Source organism: Procambarus clarkii, chromosome 8 (genome assembly GCF_040958095.1).
Source record: "Procambarus clarkii isolate CNS0578487 chromosome 8, FALCON_Pclarkii_2.0, whole genome shotgun sequence".
Taxonomy (NCBI): domain Eukaryota; kingdom Metazoa; phylum Arthropoda; class Malacostraca; order Decapoda; family Cambaridae; genus Procambarus; species Procambarus clarkii.
Window position 1 is genome coordinate 31,983,651 of NC_091157.1, and position 18,941 is coordinate 32,002,591.

The 18,941-nt window shown below is 41.7% G+C and overlaps 1 protein-coding gene across 1 annotated transcript; it reads left to right on the plus strand.

The window, feature by feature from the left end:
- Nucleotides 1–15,294: 15,294 nt before the first annotated feature.
- LOC138360065 (putative uncharacterized protein AFDN-DT) lies at nucleotides 15,295–16,011 on the plus strand. Its single transcript, XM_069320003.1, has one exon. It carries the CDS (start codon nucleotides 15,295–15,297, stop codon nucleotides 16,009–16,011), a length of 717 nt encoding a protein of 238 aa, XP_069176104.1.
- The last annotated feature ends 2,930 nt before the right edge of the window (nucleotides 16,012–18,941 follow it).

Here is an 18,941-nt window from a genome sequence, read left to right on the forward strand (position 1 = left end):
AGTAGCCAGAACTCACTTCTATGCCTACTATGCAAGGCCCAATTTGCCTAATAAGCCAAGTTTTCATGAATTAATTGTTTTTCGTCTACCTAACATACCTAACCTAACCTAACCTAACTTTTTCGGCTACCTAACCTAACCTAACCTATAAAGATAGGTTAGGTGAGGTTAGGTAGGGTTGGTTAGGTTCGGTCATATATCTACGTTAATTTTAACTCCAATAAAAAAAAATTGACCTCATACATAATGAAATGGGTAGCTTTATCATTTCATAAGAAAAAAAATAGAGAAAATGTATTAATTCAGGAAAACTTGGCTTATTAGGCAAATCGGGCCTTGCATAGTAGGCCGAGAAGTGCGTTCTGGCTACTAGGTACGACATATATATATATATATATATATATATATATATATATATATATATATGTCGTACCTAATAGCCAGAATGCACTTCTCAGCCTACTATGCAAGGCCCAATTTGCCTAATTAGCCAAGTTTTCCTGAATTAATATATTTTCTATATTTTTTTTCTTATGAAATGATAAAGCTACCCATTTCATTATGTATGAGGTCAATTTTTTTTAATTGCAGTTAAAATTAATGTAGATATATGACCGAACCTAACCAACCCTACCTAAGCTAACCTAACCTATCTTTATAGGTTAGGTTAGGTTAGGTAGCCGAAAAAGTTAGGTTAGGTTAGGTTAGGTAGGTTAGGTAGTCGAAAAATAATTAGTTCATGAAAACTTGGCTTATTAGGCAAATTGGGCCTTGCATAGTAGGCTGAGAAGTGCGTTCTGGCTACTAGGTACGACATATATATATATATATATATATATATATATATATATATATATATATATATATATATATATATATATATATATATATATATATATATATATATGTATTAGAATATTTTGGTAGCAGTCTTTCCTGTAGACATATATTATTAAATATGACCGAAAAAGTAAGATTAATAATTCCAACACGAATTTTCTCTATCTTTCTTACATTTCTTTTCACTGTTGATGGTAATTCAAAGATCAATTCTCCAAAATTCATTTTTATTTCTAGTCTGACGCGACACTTGAGCGCGTTTCGTAAAACTTATTACATTTTCAAAGACTTTAGTTTACAAACACACAACTGAAACCGAATATAGATTACATATCTTCGAGGTTTATATCTACATTTGGGTGAGGTGGATGAGGTGAAAATCGTACTTTCAACAATGGGTATTCAATGGGTATTAAATTCCAACACAAGACAGAACACGAAACAATGGGTATTAAATTCAAACACAAGACAGAACACGAAACAATGGGTATTGAATGGAAGTAATTGTAGAAAGCCTATTGGTCCATATTTCTTGATGCTTCTGTATTGGAGCGGAGTCTTGAAGTGGGTAGAATATTGTTGTGCATTAATTGGCTGTTGATTGCTGGTGTTGACTTCTTGATGTGTAGTGCCTCGCAGACGTCCAGCCGTCTGCTATCGCTGTATCTATCGTTGATTTCTGTGTTGTTTGCTAGGATTTCTCTGGTGATGGTTTGTTTGTGGGAAGAGATTATATGTTCCTTAATGGAGCCCTGTTGCTTATGCATCGTTAAACGCCTGGAAAGAGATGTTGTTGTCTTGCCTATATACTGGGTTTTTTGAGGCTTACAGTCCCCCAAGAATGCATTTGAAGGCATAGACGACGTTGGTCTCTTTTAAAGCATTCTGCTTTGTATCTGGAGAGTTTCTCATGAGTTGGCTGGCCGTTTTTCTGGTTTTATAGTAAATCGTCAGTTGTATCTTCTGATTTTTGTCTGTAGGGATAACGTTTCTACTGACAATATCTTTCAGGACCCTTTCCTCCGTTTTATGGGCTGTGGAAAAGAAGTTCCTGTAAAATAGTCTAATAGGGGGTATAGGTGTTGTGTTAGTTGTCTCTTCAGAGGTTGCATGGCATTTCACTTTCCTTCTTATGATGTCTTCCACGAAACCATTGGAGAAGCCGTTGTTGACTAGGACCTGCCTTACCCTACAGAGTTCTTCGTCGACTTGCTTCCATTCTGAGCTGTGGCTGAGGGCACGGTCGACATAAGCGTTAACAACACTCCTCTTGTACCTGTCCGGGCAGTCACCGTTGGCATTCAGGCACATTCCTATGTTTGTTTCCTTAGTGTAGACTGCAGTGTGGAAAACTCCGCTCCTTTCCATGACTGTTATATCTAGAAAGGGCAGCTTCCCATCCTTCTCCATCTCGTAAGTGAAACGCAACACAGAATTCTGCTCAAATGCCTCCTTCAGCTCCTGCAGATGTCTGACATCAGGTACCTGTGTAAAAATGTCGTCAACATACCTGCAGTATATGGCCGGTTTCAAGTTCATGTCGACTAAGATTTTTCGCTCAATGGTACCCATGTAGAAGTTTGCAAACAGGACACCTAGGGGACAACCCATGGCGACCCCATCTACTTGCTTATACATGTGTCCATCCGGGCTCAAGAAGGGTGCCTCTTTAGTACAAGCTTGGAGTAGTTTCCTCAGACTGTTTTCTGGTATGTCAGGAGGAGTACCGTCCGGATCACGGTACACTCTGTCGGCAATCATCCCGATTGTTTCATCCACAGGTACGTTGGTAAACAGAGATTCTACGTCCAACGAGGCTCTTATCCCTGTGGCCCGTGTTCCCCGCAGCAAGTCAACAAATTCCTTTGGAGACTTCAGGCTGAAGGCGCAAGGGTCATAAGGAGTCAGCAAGCCGTTGAGTCGTTTTGCCAGTCTGTACGTGGGTGTGGGTATCTGGCTGATGATTGGCCGAAGTGGGTTTCCAGGCTTGTGTGTCTTGACATTTCCATACGCATATCCAGGTTTATATTCCCCAATAATCTTTGGCAGGTGGAGTCCAGATTTCTTGGTGTTCACAGTTTCGATCAATTTGTTGACTTTTGCTTTCAGTTCGGCTGTAGTGTCCTTCGTTACCCTTTGGAATTTAGTTTGGTCAGAGAGTATGAGGTTCATTTTCGCCAGATATTCGTCTTTTTTAAGGTATGACGTATATTGGCGACTTGTCGCCTCTCCTGACAACTATCTCCTTGCTCTCACGAAGGCTCTTAGCTGCTGCTTTGAGCTCGGGGGACAGTATGGTGCTTCTGTAGTTGCCTCGATTCTTTCCTCCTTCTGCAATAAGTTCTGCTTGTAAGGTATCTTTGGTGTTACGTTAAACTGTCACGTGACTGTAAACTGTCACGTTATGTCCAGACCGAGTGAGATGGCCCGGAAAGTGGAGTTGGAGATTCTGTTGGACGACATATTCGACCTCGAAGCACAAAAGAAGGTCACCACCAAAGATACCTTTCAAGCAGAACTTATTGCGGAAGGAGGAAAGAATCGAGGCAACAGTGAAAAGAAATATAAGAAAGATAGAGAAAATTCGTGTTAGAATTATTAATCTTACTTTTTCGGTCATATTTAATAATATATATATATATATATATATATATATATATATATATATATATATATATATATATATATATATATATATATATATATATACATATATATATATATATATATATATATATATATATATATATATATATATATATATATATATATATATATATATATATATATATATATATATATATATATATATGTATATATATATATATATATGTCATACCTAGTAGCCAGAACGCACTTCTCAGCCTACTATGCAAGGCCCGATTTGCCTAATAAGCCAATTTTTCATGAATTAATGTTTTTTCGACTACGTAACCTACCTAACCTAACCTAACCTACCTAACCTAACCTAACCTAACTTTTTCGGCTACCTAACCGAACCTAACCTATAAAGATAGGTTAGGTAGGGTTGGTTAGGTTCGGTCATAAATCTATGTTTATTTTAACTCCAATAAAAAAAAATTGACCTCATACATAATGAAATGGGTAGCTTTATCATTTCATTAAAAAATTAGAGAAAATATATTAATTCAGGAAAACTTGGCTTATTAGGCAAATCGGGCCTTGCATAGTAGGCAGAGAAGTGCGTTCTGGCTACTAGGTACGACATATATATAAATATATATATGTCGTACCTAGTAGCCAGAACGCACTTATCAGCCTACTATGCAAGGCCCGATTTGCCTAATAAGCCAAGTTTTTATGAATTAATGTTTTTTCGACTACCTAACCAACCTAACCTAACCTAACCTAACTTTTTCTGCTACCTAACCGAACCTAACCTATAAAGATAGGTTAGGTTAGGTTAGGTAGGGTTGGTTAGGTTCGGTCATATATCTACGTTAATTTTAACTCCATTAAAAAAAATTGACCTCATACATAATGAAATGGGTAGCTTTATCATTTCATAAGAAAAAAATTAGAGAAAATATATTAATTCATGAAAACTTGGCTTATTAGGCAAATCGGGCCTTGCATAGTAGGCTGATAAGTGCGTTCTGGCTACTAGGTACGACATATATATATATATATATATATATATATATATATATATATATATATATATATATATATATATATATATATATATATATATATATATATATATATTGTGACGGGAAAGTGTTGGAGTGTAGATGTTCGGCAGTCCTCCAATGGAAGGTGTCAATGCCTGGTCACACTTACAAAAAAAAAAGATAGACTGCTTGCCTGTTGTCTGTGATAAGTGAGAGGGAGGAACACGTAAAACACAAAGTATGAAGAATGAAACTTTAAAATATACTTTAAACATAAATAAAAATAAAGACAAATCTCGGTTAAATGAAAAGTGCAATTAGATAACAAAGACAAATGCAAAAACACAATAGATAAAATGGTAATAATGGTGAAATGGTGCTGAGAATATTGGCTATGGCAGAGACCTCCCTTAGTATACAAAGCTATGTATGTCAGAGAGAGATGTCAACTCTTAGAGCACAAAGAATATTCTAAAGTTGATGGCTGGTCCAAGCTCAGACATCGACTCAGGGAGATGGCGCTGAGGTGCAGTGTGCAGGTGTGAAGTTGGCGAGTCACCAATCAGGAGCAGGCAGGCTGGGATGGGTAATTGGCTGGTTGATGACGAGCCGGCGTGGAGGGAGTGTAGAGTTGGGGGTTTAGGGTACGCTTCGCCACCTGGTCAAAATGTTTTGTGCTACTGGTGGACATATCTTGAATGTAGCATCTTATACTTGTAGACTGAACGTAACTTTAGGTAGGGAAGAGCATGCTCAATCTCTCCTGAATGAGATTATCATCAAAATATATATAAGTAAATACACACACACACACACACTCACATATATGTATGTATATATATATATATATATATATATATATATATATATATATATTCATATACATATATGCAAACAAGACTGAACTGTCTTCAGGCATATATGCATCTGAATACTTACACCCCAGAAGTGACTCGAACCCATACCGCCAGAAGCAATGCATCTGATGTACAGGATCCCTTACCCACTCGACCAACATGACCGGACAAAAAGAAGATGGTACCCGAGGCTAATTCCAATCCCCCCGCCGGCACTCTGTTGGTAATATTGGGAATTGCATTTTTTCAAATCACCTCATTCTTTGGGGCACACATGAGGAACACAAATGTGAACAAGCCTGAACTGTCTCCAGGCATATATACAACTGAAAACTCACACCCCCAGAAGTGACTCAAACCCATACTGCCAGAAGCAATGCATCTGATGTACAGGATTCCTTTACCAATCGACCAACATGACCGGACAAAAAAAAGGATGGTAGCCGAGGCTAATTCACATCCCCCGCTGGCACGCTGTTGGTAATATTGGTCATGGTATTTTATCAAATCACCTCATTCTTTGAGGCACACGTGAGGAACACAAATGCGAACAAGCCTGAACGATCTCCAGGCATATATTCAACTGAAAACTCACACCCCAGAAGTAATTCGAACCCATACTGCCAGAAGCAATGCATCTGATGTACAGGATCCCTTAACCGCTCGACCAACACGACTGGACAAAATGAGGATGGTAGCCGAGGCTAATTAATCCGGGGGGATGTACAGACCATCAGTGTCTGTACAAAAGACGATGGTAGCCGAGGTTATTTCTCCATTTCCACGACGGCACTTTGATGGTAATCTTGAACATAGTTATTTCATGAAATCACCCTTATTTTGTTGCTCACGTGGCCCCACAAAATGACGTGATTTGATGAAATAACTATGCCCAAGATTACCGTCAAAGTGCCTTCGGGGTGATGGGAAAATAGCCTTGGCTACCATTGTCTTTTTGTACAGTCACTGATGTTCAAGTGGTTAAGGTACCAAACACAAGAATGGAAGTAACTGCAGAAGGCCTATTGGCCCACAGTATCAACACTTGATGCTTCTATATTGATTCGGAGTCTTGAAGTGGGTAGAATATAGTTGTGCATTAATTGGCTGTTGAGTGCTGGTTTTGTTTTTTTGATGTGTAGTGCCTCGCCGATGTCGAGCCTCCTTCTATTGCTGTATCTATCGATGATTTCTGTGTTGTTTGTTAATATTTCTCTGGTAGTGGTCTGGTTGTGAGAAGAGATTATGTTCCTTGATGGAGCCCTGTTGTTCATGCATTGTTAATCGCCTGGAAAGAGACGTTGTTGTCTTGCCTATATACTAATTTCTTTGGGGCTTACAGTCCCCAAGTGGGCATTTGAAGGAATAGACTGACTGATTGACTGATGAAGATTAAGCCACCCAAAAGGTGGCTCGGGCATGAATAGCCCTTAAGTGGTGGCCCTTTTGAGCCATTACCAGTATCATTAGCTGATACTGGAGATCTGGGGAGATGCAACTGCACCCTGCGTGACGGGAGATGTCTCCCGTGAACGAATAGACGATGTTGGTTTACTTCAAGGAATTATTCTTAGTGTGTGGAGAGTTCTTCATGAGTAGGTTGGCATTTTTTGGTTTTATAGTAAATTGTCAATTGTATTTCCTGATTTTGTCAATAGGGATAACGTTCCTATCAACAATATCTTTCAGGACCCTTTCCTCAATTGTATGAACCGTCGAAAAGAAATTCCTGTCAAATAGTCTAATAGGGGGTACATATGTTGTGTTATTTGACTTCTAAGATGTTGCATGGCGTTTCACTTTTCTTTTTATGATGTCTTCAACAAAACCATTAAAGAAGCCATTGTTGACTAGGACCTGCCTTATCCTACAGAGTTCGTCATCGACTTGCTTCCATCCTGAGCTCTGGCTGAGAGCACTGTTGATGTAAGCGTTGACAACACTCCTCTTGTACCTGTCTGGGTTGTCACTATTGGCATTGAGGCACATTCCTATGTTTGTTTCCTTAGTGTAGACTGCAGTGTGGAAGCCTCCGCTCCATTCTGTGACTGTTACGTCTAGAAAGGGCATCTTCTTATCTTTCTCCATCTCATAAGTGAAACTCAGCACAGATTTCCGCTCAAATGGAGACACGGTGTCTGTGCCTTAATGCACTAATTTGCTTTTAAACCGCAAGTTTGAAGTATAGAACTTTAGACACTCATACCCCACAAGGGGACTTGAACCCTGGCCATCAGGATGGCAGGTAGGCACTTGAATTTCCAGTACACCATACTCAGAGCTCCAAAGAGGTGGGAATTCCGGGGTATTTAACTTCCCAGATATCACATCCTCTCCAGGCAATGAGACAGTGAGAGATCATTGACGTTTTCCATCAAGGCTTGTTATATGAGAGAATATTAGGGTCACCTTGAGTACTGTCACCATGAGCGGGTTGCAGCTCCGGGGCTATTCTTCCCTCGTTTGTCACAGCTCTGGGGCTACTCTTCCCCCCCTTGGTCGCAGCTCTGGGGATACTCTTCCCCCTGTTAGTCGCAGCTCTGGGGCTACTCTTCCCCTCGTTGGTCGCAGCTCTGGGGCTACTCTTCCCCCCCTTGGTCGCAGCTCTGGGGATACTCTTCCCCCTGTTAGTCGCAGCTCTGGGGCTACTCTTTCCCTCGTTGGTCGCAGCTCTGGGGCTATTCTTTCCCCGTTGATTGCAACTCTGGGGCTTCTTGGAGACAATGCTCTGATATCAGAGACCAACAGACTTGATTCTGGTATCTTGCAGACATAACTTTGATATCAGAAAGACTGGGAGACTTCACAGACACCATACAGATTAGCAGTCTTTGCCCTGGTGTAATAAAGTTGCCACAGACTCCTAGATTTCACTCTGGTATCAGAGAGACTAACGGTCTTGACTCTGGTACCAGAGAGAATGGTAGCCTTGGCTTTGGTACCAGAGAGAATGGTAGCCCTGGCTTTTGTACCATAGCGGATGGTAGCCTTGGTTCTGGTATCAGAGAGAATGCTAGCCTTTGTTCTGGTACTAGAAAGAATAGTAGCCTTGGCTCTGGAACCATAGAGAATGGTAGCCTTGGCTCTGGTACCAGAGAGAATGGTAGCCTTGGCTCTGGTATCAGAGAGAATGGTAGCTTTGGTTCTGGTACTAGAGAGAATGGTAGCCATGTCTCTGGTACCAGAGAGAATGGAAGCCTTCACTCTGGTACCAGAGAGAATGGTAGCCTTGGCTCTGGTATCAGAGAGAAATGAAATAAAACAGGACTTCATAGAAATAAACTGGGAAGAACAGCTAGAAAATGCAAACCTGAACCAGTGCCTGGAAAAAATAAGCTCAGTAGCACTAGAAATATGTTCAAACCGCATACCCCTAAGAAAAAAAAGAAAGAGATGCAGAGTGGAACGGGAACGTCGTTCCCTATATAGGCGAAGAAAACGAATCGCGGAACAACTAGAGAGTCGCACCCTATCTCAAGAACGGCGAAGAAGGTTAGGTAGAGAAATAGAAACAATTGAACTCAAGCTACAAGAATCATACAAAACCCAGGAGAGGCAAAGAGAGCAAAAGGCCATCAGTGAAATAGAGAGAAATCCGAAATATTTTTTCTCCTATGCAAAATCAAGATAAAAAACCACATCTAGTATCGGGCCTCTGCGAAAGAGAGATGGAACGTTCACCGATGACAACAAAGAAATGAGCGAGTTACTGAGGAAGCAGTACGACTCTGTTTTCAGCGAGCCATTAAATGCACTAAAGATTGATAACCCAAATGAATTTTTCATGAATATGATTCCAACATCAAATCATATATCAGACGTCGCCCTATCCCCACTAGATTTTGAAGAAGCCATAAACAGTATGCCTATGCACTCTGTACCAGGCGCGGATTCATGGAACTCCATATTCATCAAGAACTGTAAAAAAACACTATCGCAGGCCCTTCACATTCTGTGGAGACAAAGAAAGATACTGGCGTTATCCCTGACATACTAAAAACAGCAGAGATAGCACCACTCCATAAAGGAGGAAATAAGGCAGAGGCAAAAAATTACAGACCGATAGCACTAACATCGCACATCATAAAATTTTTTGAGAGAGTGCTAAGAAGTAAGATCACAAAATACATGGAATCACAGCATCCCCCATAACCCCGGACAACATGGTTTCAGAACAGGGCGCTCTTGCCTGTCGCAGTTGCTGGACCACTATGATATGGCATTAGATGCTATGGAAGTCAAACAAAACGCTGATGTAATTTACACAGATTTCGAAAAAGCTTTTGATAAATGTGACCATGGTGTTATTGCACATAAAATGCGTTCAAAAGGAATTACCGGGATAATAGGCAGATGGATCTACAATTTCCTGACTAACAGTAACCAATGTGTAATAGTCAACAAACTAAAATCAAGCCCATCAACAGTGCGGAGCTCAGTCCCCCAGGGTACTGTGCTTGCTCCAGTACTTTTTCTCATCCTCATATCGGACATAGACAAGAACACAACCTATAGCACTGTATCATCCTTTGCAGATGACACTAGGATTTTCATGAGAGTTGGCAACATAGAGGACACGGCAAACCTCCAATCAGATGTAGATCAGGTCTTTCTATGGGCTACAGAAAATAATATGGTGTTTAACGAGGATAAGTTCCAGCTCATGCGCTACGGAAAAATTGAAAATATATAAACACAAACCACGTACAAAACTCAGGCAAATCATAACATAGAACGAAAAGGCAATGTAAAGATCTGGGTGTACTTATGTCGGAAGACCTTACCTTTAAAGAACACAATAAAGTAGCCGTCACAACTGAAAGAAAAATGACAGGTTGGATAACAAGAACTTTTCACACTACAGATGCTATACCGATGATGATACTTTTCAAAATGCTTGTGCTCTCTAGAGTGGAGTACTGCTGCACAATGACAGCCCCTTTCAAAGCTGGAGAAATTGCTGACCTGGAGAGCGTGCAGAGATCCTTTACTGCTAGAATCCACTCAGTAAAACATCTAAATTACTGGGACCCACTAAAGAGCCTAAATCTGTACTCCCTTGAGCGCAGGCGGGAGAGATACATAATAATTTACACGTGGAAAATAATTGAGGGGCTGGTCCCAAACCTGCACACAGAAATAACATCACCTGAGACCAGAAGACATGGCAGGATATGCAGAATACCCCCGTTGAAAAGCAGAGGCGCAACAGGTACTCTGAGAGAGAACTCTATCAACATCAGAGGCCCGAGACTGTTCAACACGCTTCCGCTACACATAAGGGGCATAACTGGCCGACCCCTCACAGTGTTCAAGAGAGAACTGGATAAGCACCTCCAAGGATACCTCATCAACCAGGCTGTGACTCATACGTCAGGCTGCGAGCAGCCGCGTCTAACAGCCTGGTTGATCAGTCCAGCAACCAGGAGGCCTGGTCGACGACCGGGCCGCGGGGAAACTAAGCCCCGGAAGCACCTCAAGGTAACCTCAAGGTATGGTAGCCCTGGTTCTGGTATCAGAGAGAATGGTAGCCTTAGCTCTGGTATCAGAGAGAATGGTAGCCCTGGCTCTGGTATCAAAGAGAATGGTTGCCTTGGCTCTGGTATCAGAGAGAATGGTAACCTTGGCTCTGGTATCAAAGAGAATGGTTGCCTTGGCTCTGGTATCAAAGAGAATGGTTGCCTTGGCTCTGGTATTAAAGAGAATGGTTGCCTTGGCTCTGGTATCAAAGAGAATGGTTGCCTTGGCACTGGTATCAAAGAGAATGGTAGCCTTGACTCTGGTATCAGGGGGAGACTGAAGTTCTTGCAATGTCTTAAACCAGAGTGACTGGCAGCTTTAGCTCTGGTATAAGAGAGGTCATTAGAGACAACTGGGATAAATAAATATATAAAATGATATGTTTTTTTGTCGTTTAAAATATAGTCCTCAAATACTGAAGCTAGAGCCAAAGCCATCACTTAAATCTTTCAAATGGTAAGAAATGAGTAAATTTCCTGGACTCGGTCCGACTGATCAAAGATGCAATATGATATTTCTTGACACTGTGCGATAAAGGTGAGAGTTTTGGCAATGGGAAATTCGTACGATAACCTCTATAACATGTTATCGGGCCGAGCAGAGGGAAGTAAACCTTCAGGGAGCACACTGAGTGCAACATGATATTGACTGTCCTGCAACTCAGCAAGTCTGATTGTTACGTTGTATATAAGTATTTCTTGCGTTTCAAACTGAATGTCAGATTCTAGGCTGTGAGTCGAACTTTACTTCTACCTTGTATCGGAGAGGACATGTTGTGCTCCACCGCTTCATAAGACCAGGTGTACAGTGTCCCTCGTGCACCACCACACTCCACCAGTCATCAACAACAGCACCACCACACTCCACCAGTCATCCTCAGCAGCACCACCACACTCCACCAGTCATCCACAGCAGCACCTCCACACTCTACCAGTCATCAACAGCAGCACCACCACACTCCACCAGTCATCCACAGCAGCACCTCCACACTCCACCAGTCATCAACAACAGCACCACCACACTCCACCAGTCATCCACAACAGCACCACCACACTCCACCAGTCATCCACAGCAGCACCACCACACTCCACCAGTCATCCACAGCAACACTCCACCAGTCATCCACAGCAGCACCACCACACTCCACCAGTCATCCACAACAGCACCCCCACACTCCACCAGTCATCCACAGCAGCACCACCACACTCCACCAGTCATCCACAGCAGCACCACCACACTCCACCAGTCATCCACAGCAGCACCACCACACTCCACCAGTCATCCACAGCAGCACCCCCACACTCCACCAGTCATCCACAGCAGCACCACCACACTCCACCAGTCATCCACAGCAGCACCACCACACTCCACCAGTCATCCAAAGCAACACTCCACCAGTCATCCACAGCAGCACCACCACACTCCACCAGTCATCCACAGCAGCACCACCACACTCCACCAGTCACCCACAACACCACCACCACACTCCACCAGTCATCCACAGCAACACTCCACCAGTCATCCACAGCAGCACCACCACACTCCACCAGTCATCCACAGCAGCACCACCACACTCCACCAGTCATCCACAGCAGCACCACCACACTCCACCAGTCATCCACAGCAGCACCACCACACTCCACCAGTCATCCACAACAGCACCCCCACACTCCACCAGTCATCCACAGCAGCACCACCACACTCCACCAGTCATCCACAGCAGCACCACCACACTCCACCAGTCATCCACAGCAGCACCCCCACACTCCACCAGTCATCCACAGCAGCACCACCACACTCCACCAGTCATCCACAGCACCACCACCACACTCCACCAGTCATCCACAGCAGCACCACCACACTCCACTAGTCATCCACAACACCACCACCACTTCATACGACCAGGTGTACAGTATTCCTGGTACAATGAATCTATAACCATTAAAACAATAATAATAATATCATTAATATCAAGGTAGGTAAAACATACAGATTTAAGAAATAATACAAAGGATTTTTAAATAATTTAAATATCATATTCGAGAGAGCCTGAGCATGAAGTGAATAGTTTTAAGACGTTGATGCACTGTAAAACGAGGTCAATGTCGGACAGTGACCTCCTCTGCAACTGGGGAATTGACTATTACCCCAGGATACAGGTCATTAGGACCTGAGAAAGAAAAATGGGAGCTCATCTGCAGCTTTTCCCCTCACCCACAGCGTGGGTTTTCTTAGGTACTGCGAGGGAGGATAGATCAGCCATTGTGAAGTGAGTCAAGTCTAATGTAGTTTTACCTCTCCTGTATTTTTTGTTTTTATAGTGCTCGGCATATTGGTAATTATTTTTATGTTTGGAAAGTTTGTTGACTGGAATTAGCAAAATAATGATTGGTACGACGAAGATGAATCAGTTAAAAAATTTAATCTTGTTTCGATCTCTACTTGATAAACAGAGATGCTCCGCTTCTCTATATAGATTGAAAATAATAAATGTCTGCCATTTTTTATATCCTTATTTATAGGGAAGATTTTTCTATTAATTTTAATGTGTATAGAATGCCAACAAACAATTTGTCATATGTTAATTAATTATTTCTCCGAACAACAGATATAATGTTAAGTAATCATTTTTATTATTCTTTTATTATTCTTTTATTATTCTTTTATTATTCTGAAGAGCTCTTCAAATTGTTAGTCCTGAGTTCTTGGATAAGGAGTTTTATATATTGATTCCATTTGTTTCAAACTTTGCTATCCAGTAAGTTTCTTGAGAGATTGTCGTAACAACACTCAACGTACATATTATAACAAAATTTTCATTTAGAAAATTCGGCTCCCCCCAAAAAATTTTACGTTTTCCTCGGTTCGAGACCTAGATTATTTTTGATGAACATATAGTATCAAATGATGAAAATACTATTGGAAGTTACTAGTTAGAAACTGCCTTCGTAGTAATAATAGTGTCATTTACAAAGTACCTTGCAAAAATTGCAATACATTCTATACAGGTCAAACATCTAAAGCTTTGAAATTTTCGAATTTCACAGCATAAATATTCCATAAGTGATAAATTGTTGAATACTTTATTTGTTCATTTGTCAGAAGATTATCTCGAAGTTGATTGGGAAACGAGTCCTTTAATAACAAATTTTAAAATCATTTTAAGTAGAAAGCTTATTGAATCTGTTTTAATACAAATTACAAAGACATGCAGCATTAATATTATTAATGATTTGTACAATATGGATTTTATTTTAAGCAACCAATTAAAATTTGTAATTATATATATTGAAGAGTTAATTATTTGGAGGCTTCATAGAGGTGCCTAGAGGGGTTTCTGGTGCTGGAACCAATTTCCTCAGTAAATATGACACATAATTGCCATGACAAAGTCTGCAAATTGGTTCACCTCTTTATGGTCCCGGGTTCCGTTCCCGCGGCAGGCTAGAAGCCTTTGTGAACGATTTCTTGCACTGAATGTCTTTGTTCACCCAGCAGTAAATGGGTACTTGGAAGATAAGTAACTACTGGGAAAGGTCATGTGTTAGTCGATAAGCTTAACAGCCTTCCTGTTCCTCGACAATAGAGCAAATCAAGAATACTTGATTTTAAGGAATATGATACTGATTGTAAAACAAGGCAACTAATTAAAAAAAGACACATTTTCTTACTGTATACTGGCTACATATTTTAGAGGATAAGTCCTCTCACGCTCGTATTTCAGAAGCTGGACGTCAGTAAATTTTCCCCAGAACAGATAATTCAGGCTTTTATTTGAAAGGTAAAGTTTAAAAGATATTTCAAGAGCAAAGGAAAAATAAAAAGTGAACAGGTAAAATATTAAGTGAACAGGACAGCCCAAGTTAAAGCTGGTAAATGTTTAATGAGAACTCAGAATTGCACTGGAATTAGATTTTAGAAGTTAATGAAAGAAGATGAAGTGTCACACGGGAGTAAAAAGAGTTCTGACTTAGTGTTACACGAGACACAAGTTTCTTCTTCAAGTTTAATGATCAAGAACGGAGGAGTGAGTCTGGCTATCACTAACAATTCCTCTTTCAATTTGTCATTAACTACCTACTAAACTTGCAGTTAAATACGTTTCTTACTGACAATTAATAACGCTTTTATTATGTTAAAAAGATGAGCTTTTGACAACAATAAAAATGATGATATTAATCATTGTTTACAAAGTATCCCGATCAAGCACCACACTCCGTGACGTCAAGTAAGCATCTAACGTAACGTAAGTCTGCATTCCTTTTATCGTCATTCAGGTATCTGACTGTTTAATAGACGTCGACGGATATGACTTCTATCACGTGTCATTTTAAAATACATATACAAGCTAATATTATCCTCTATGGGCAAATTTGCTCATCATAACATGAAAATAATATCCCTGGCACCACTTCGTGATTACTGTAGGTCAGTGGGACTCAATGAAAGCTGGGAGCCGCTGGGTGCTGCTGGATGCCGCTGGGTGCCGCTGGATTCCGCTGGGTGCCGCCGGATTCCACCGAGTGCTGCTGGGTGCCGCCAGGTTGTACCAAGTGCCCCAGATTCCACCGAGTGCCCCAGGTTCCGCTGGGTGCCGCCGTGTTCCACCGGGTGCTGCCGGGTTCCACTGGGTGCTGCCGAGTGCCACCGGGTTCCACCGGGTGCCGTCGGGTTTCACCTGGTGCCGCTGGGTGCTGCCGGGTGCCGCCGGATGCCACTGGATGCTGCCGGGTTCCACCGGGTGCCGCTGGGTGGTGCTGGGTGCCACTGGGTGGTGCCAGGTTCCACTGGGTGCCGCTGGGTGGTGCCGAGTTCTACTGGGTGCTGCTAGGTTCCACCGGGTACCGCTGAGTGCTGCCGGGTTCCACCGGGTGCCGCTGGGTGCTGCCAGGTTCCATCGGGTGCTGCCGGGTTCCACCGGGTGCCACTGGGTGCTGCCAGATTCCACCGGGTGCCACTGGGTGCTGCCAGGTTCCACCGGGTGCCGCTGGGTTCCGCTGGGTGTCGTTGGGTGGTGGCGGGTTCCACCAGGTGCCGCTGGGTGCTACCGGGTGCTGCTGGATGCTACCGGGTGCCGCCGGGTGCCACTTGGTACTGCCAAGTGCCACTGGGTGCCGCTGAGTACTGCTGGGTTCCGCTGGGTGCCGCCATTGCTCTAAATTTGTCCAAAGGGACAGTGGGGTCAAGAGGTTATCTGTCCTTGCTGAATATAATAGTTATCTATGTGACGTCCGCTGGTGATAATCTTTCTGATTCGGTGAAGTTGAGGAGTATCTGATGTCTTGGGATGTCACCACCTCAAACTGACTTCCATCAACCTTGAACGGTCAATCTGCAGCTCCCGAGCCATCTTCTTCAGTTTTGCCGCATCTCTGGCAATCGTCGATGACTATTACTGTCTCCGTTCACACCATGCAGAGGTGTTCAGTTAAGCGAACAAATGTATGCACAATATGACATGCCTAAATAACGTCCTGATTCATTGATTGATTGTTGCCTCAGAAGGTGTCTAGTTTATCGTACACACCATACTCATCCTGTGAGCGGTAGCGCAAGAACCATTACTGAGGGCACAAAAGATCTTTATCAGACTTCATCTTAGATTATTCCATAAACAATTTCATCTATCCTTCATACCTTATAGTTACAATGTCAGCTAGTTACAGAGAAAGTGCTATTTCAAGAGCTATATATTTACAGTAAGTCATTATACATTTATGGTAGGCCTTATCACTAATACATAATAGTTTGACCAATGGAGATATTACAGAGTCATAGGGAAGCTTCTGTTTATTATTAGTCTTCACAGTACACTACTTGCTTCTGAAACTCATATGTCGTTTATCTACTGGAAGCGAAATATGGATACAGTGCAAGGATTTCATGAAATTTATCCATGGTAATAATATAAGTTTTCATATCATACAGAGTGATTTATCTCTAAATGGCTCAATTTTACTACAATCCAAGATACAGTGTTCGAGTGAGTGTCCCTGTCTTTGTCCACACACTTTACTTCAACTAGATCCCTATGCAAGCCGAACTGCCAGAGATACTTGTAGCCAAGTCTTATACGAGCTGTGACAACATCTGTTAGTCTACTTTCTTTGTTACTTGCCCCATACGTATGTTTTACTTCACACATTTCATTGTGATGAACAATGGACCTACTAGTTCCAGTTTGCACTGTTCTACTTTCTTCAAATTCATCCAGGAGTACTCGTGTAATAACACTTTAAAGGGACCTATTTGATAACTCAAGATTCCGTTCAACACTGTCTTTATTTACTGCAGCCTTAGCAAGGGCGTCAACTTTGTTATGTTCCTGCAGGCCAATGTGAGAAGGAATCCACATTATTTTTATATTTACCCTCTTGCGAAGTATTCTTATATATCTACGTCTAGCTTCCAAGTCAAGCATGTTATTACTTGATTGCACATTGTTTGCTTGCTCCTAGTGAGGAAAGGGAGTCTGAAATAAATAAGCTATCTACTTCAGTGTTGTCAATAATTTCGAGGGCTACCAGTATTGCTACCAACTCAGCTTCAGGATGCCAAAGGTACTATCTGCCAGGGTGGAAGGAAGTGCTTTACTCTTTCATCTGTATATACATCGTGCAGTCTTATCATTTTAATATGAGTGGCTGTTCTTTGAATCCATTTAAACTCGCTGGTTCCATTCCGTATGTGTTCTAACAGTTTCAGTCAATTCATGGGATGAATCACTCCTGATTCATCCTAAATCACGTCCTGATTCGTCCTAAATCACGTCCTGATTCGTCCTAAATCACGTCCTGATTCGTCCTAAATCATGTCCTGACTCGTCCTAAATCACGTTCTGATTCGTCCTAAATCAGGTCCAGTGGTTCATGGCTGTTATCCCTTCAACTGCTGAAGAATTCCTACCGATATTATATGGCAAGTGGAGTTTTACCACTCAGTCCACCGCTGCCATTAACAAACGGGACAGATCAACAAAACCTGTTGCTTGCCTTTGTCCTTGATATTAGAACAGTACCAGAGACTCATAGACCAATGTCTGCAAGTTAAAACCTTTCATGTCTATTTCCCTCTGATTGGTTGATTTCGACTGCAAATCGCCTATGGTGTAAATGGAGCATGAATTAATGAATTAAGTAGACGGATTACTTGGGTACATCATTTTTTTTGTTACAATTTATAAATTCAATATTTTAAACTTAAATGTTACATGTTCCCGTATATAATATATTCGTTACTAATTAAGCTCTATATGTATCAAGGTCCATTAAGGTGCTCAAGTCAACAGACAGCTAGCCCCCCGTGGCTTACGGGCTCACTATAGCTCGTGCTACATAGACCTTTCGTTCTGAGTAGCGAAATTTAAAACAACAACAACAACAACAGCCTCCATATTCGCAGAGAGGGAACCGAAATCAGTGAGTCCTCCATCATAAGTCAATTTTGCGTTCAGTAACTTTTTATGAATCCAATTGCTTTTCAATGACACTCGATCCTCAGAACATGTAGATTTTCTAACGACATTTGGTGCGATAGCTTTCACGTGTCTATAGAAAAGGACAGGTATTCATATTATTGGTAAGTGATGCATGCATAAAAAAATTCCAGTTTAGTCACATTTTTGGACGATTTTTTTGTTGTTAATCGGTGACATAAATTTCAAACTAGTTTTTTTGGGGTAAAGTTTATTTGCATACGTCGTTCTCAATATGAGAATTTTTTTAACTGATTCATCGATGTAATTCACACTAACTTTGATGTCTCGAGCTTGTGCCTGATTGTAAGAAGCCAGCTTCGAAGCAATTATCAGTTAAGTCTATAAGTGCAACTTCCGAGGGGAGTAATTTATAAATGGGATTCCGAAGGAGAGTAGAGGCCGGGAATGGGGGCGCCATAATGACAGGAGAAACCTGCCAGATTGGATTCCAAGAGAGAGAGAGAGAGAGAGAGAGAGAGAGAGAGAGAGAGAGAGAGAGAGAGAGAGAGAGAGAGAGAGAGAGAGAGAGAGAGAGAGAGAGAGAGAGAGAGAGAGAGAGAGAGAGAGAGAGAGAGAGAGAGAGAGAGAGAGAGAGAGAGAGAGAGAGAGAGA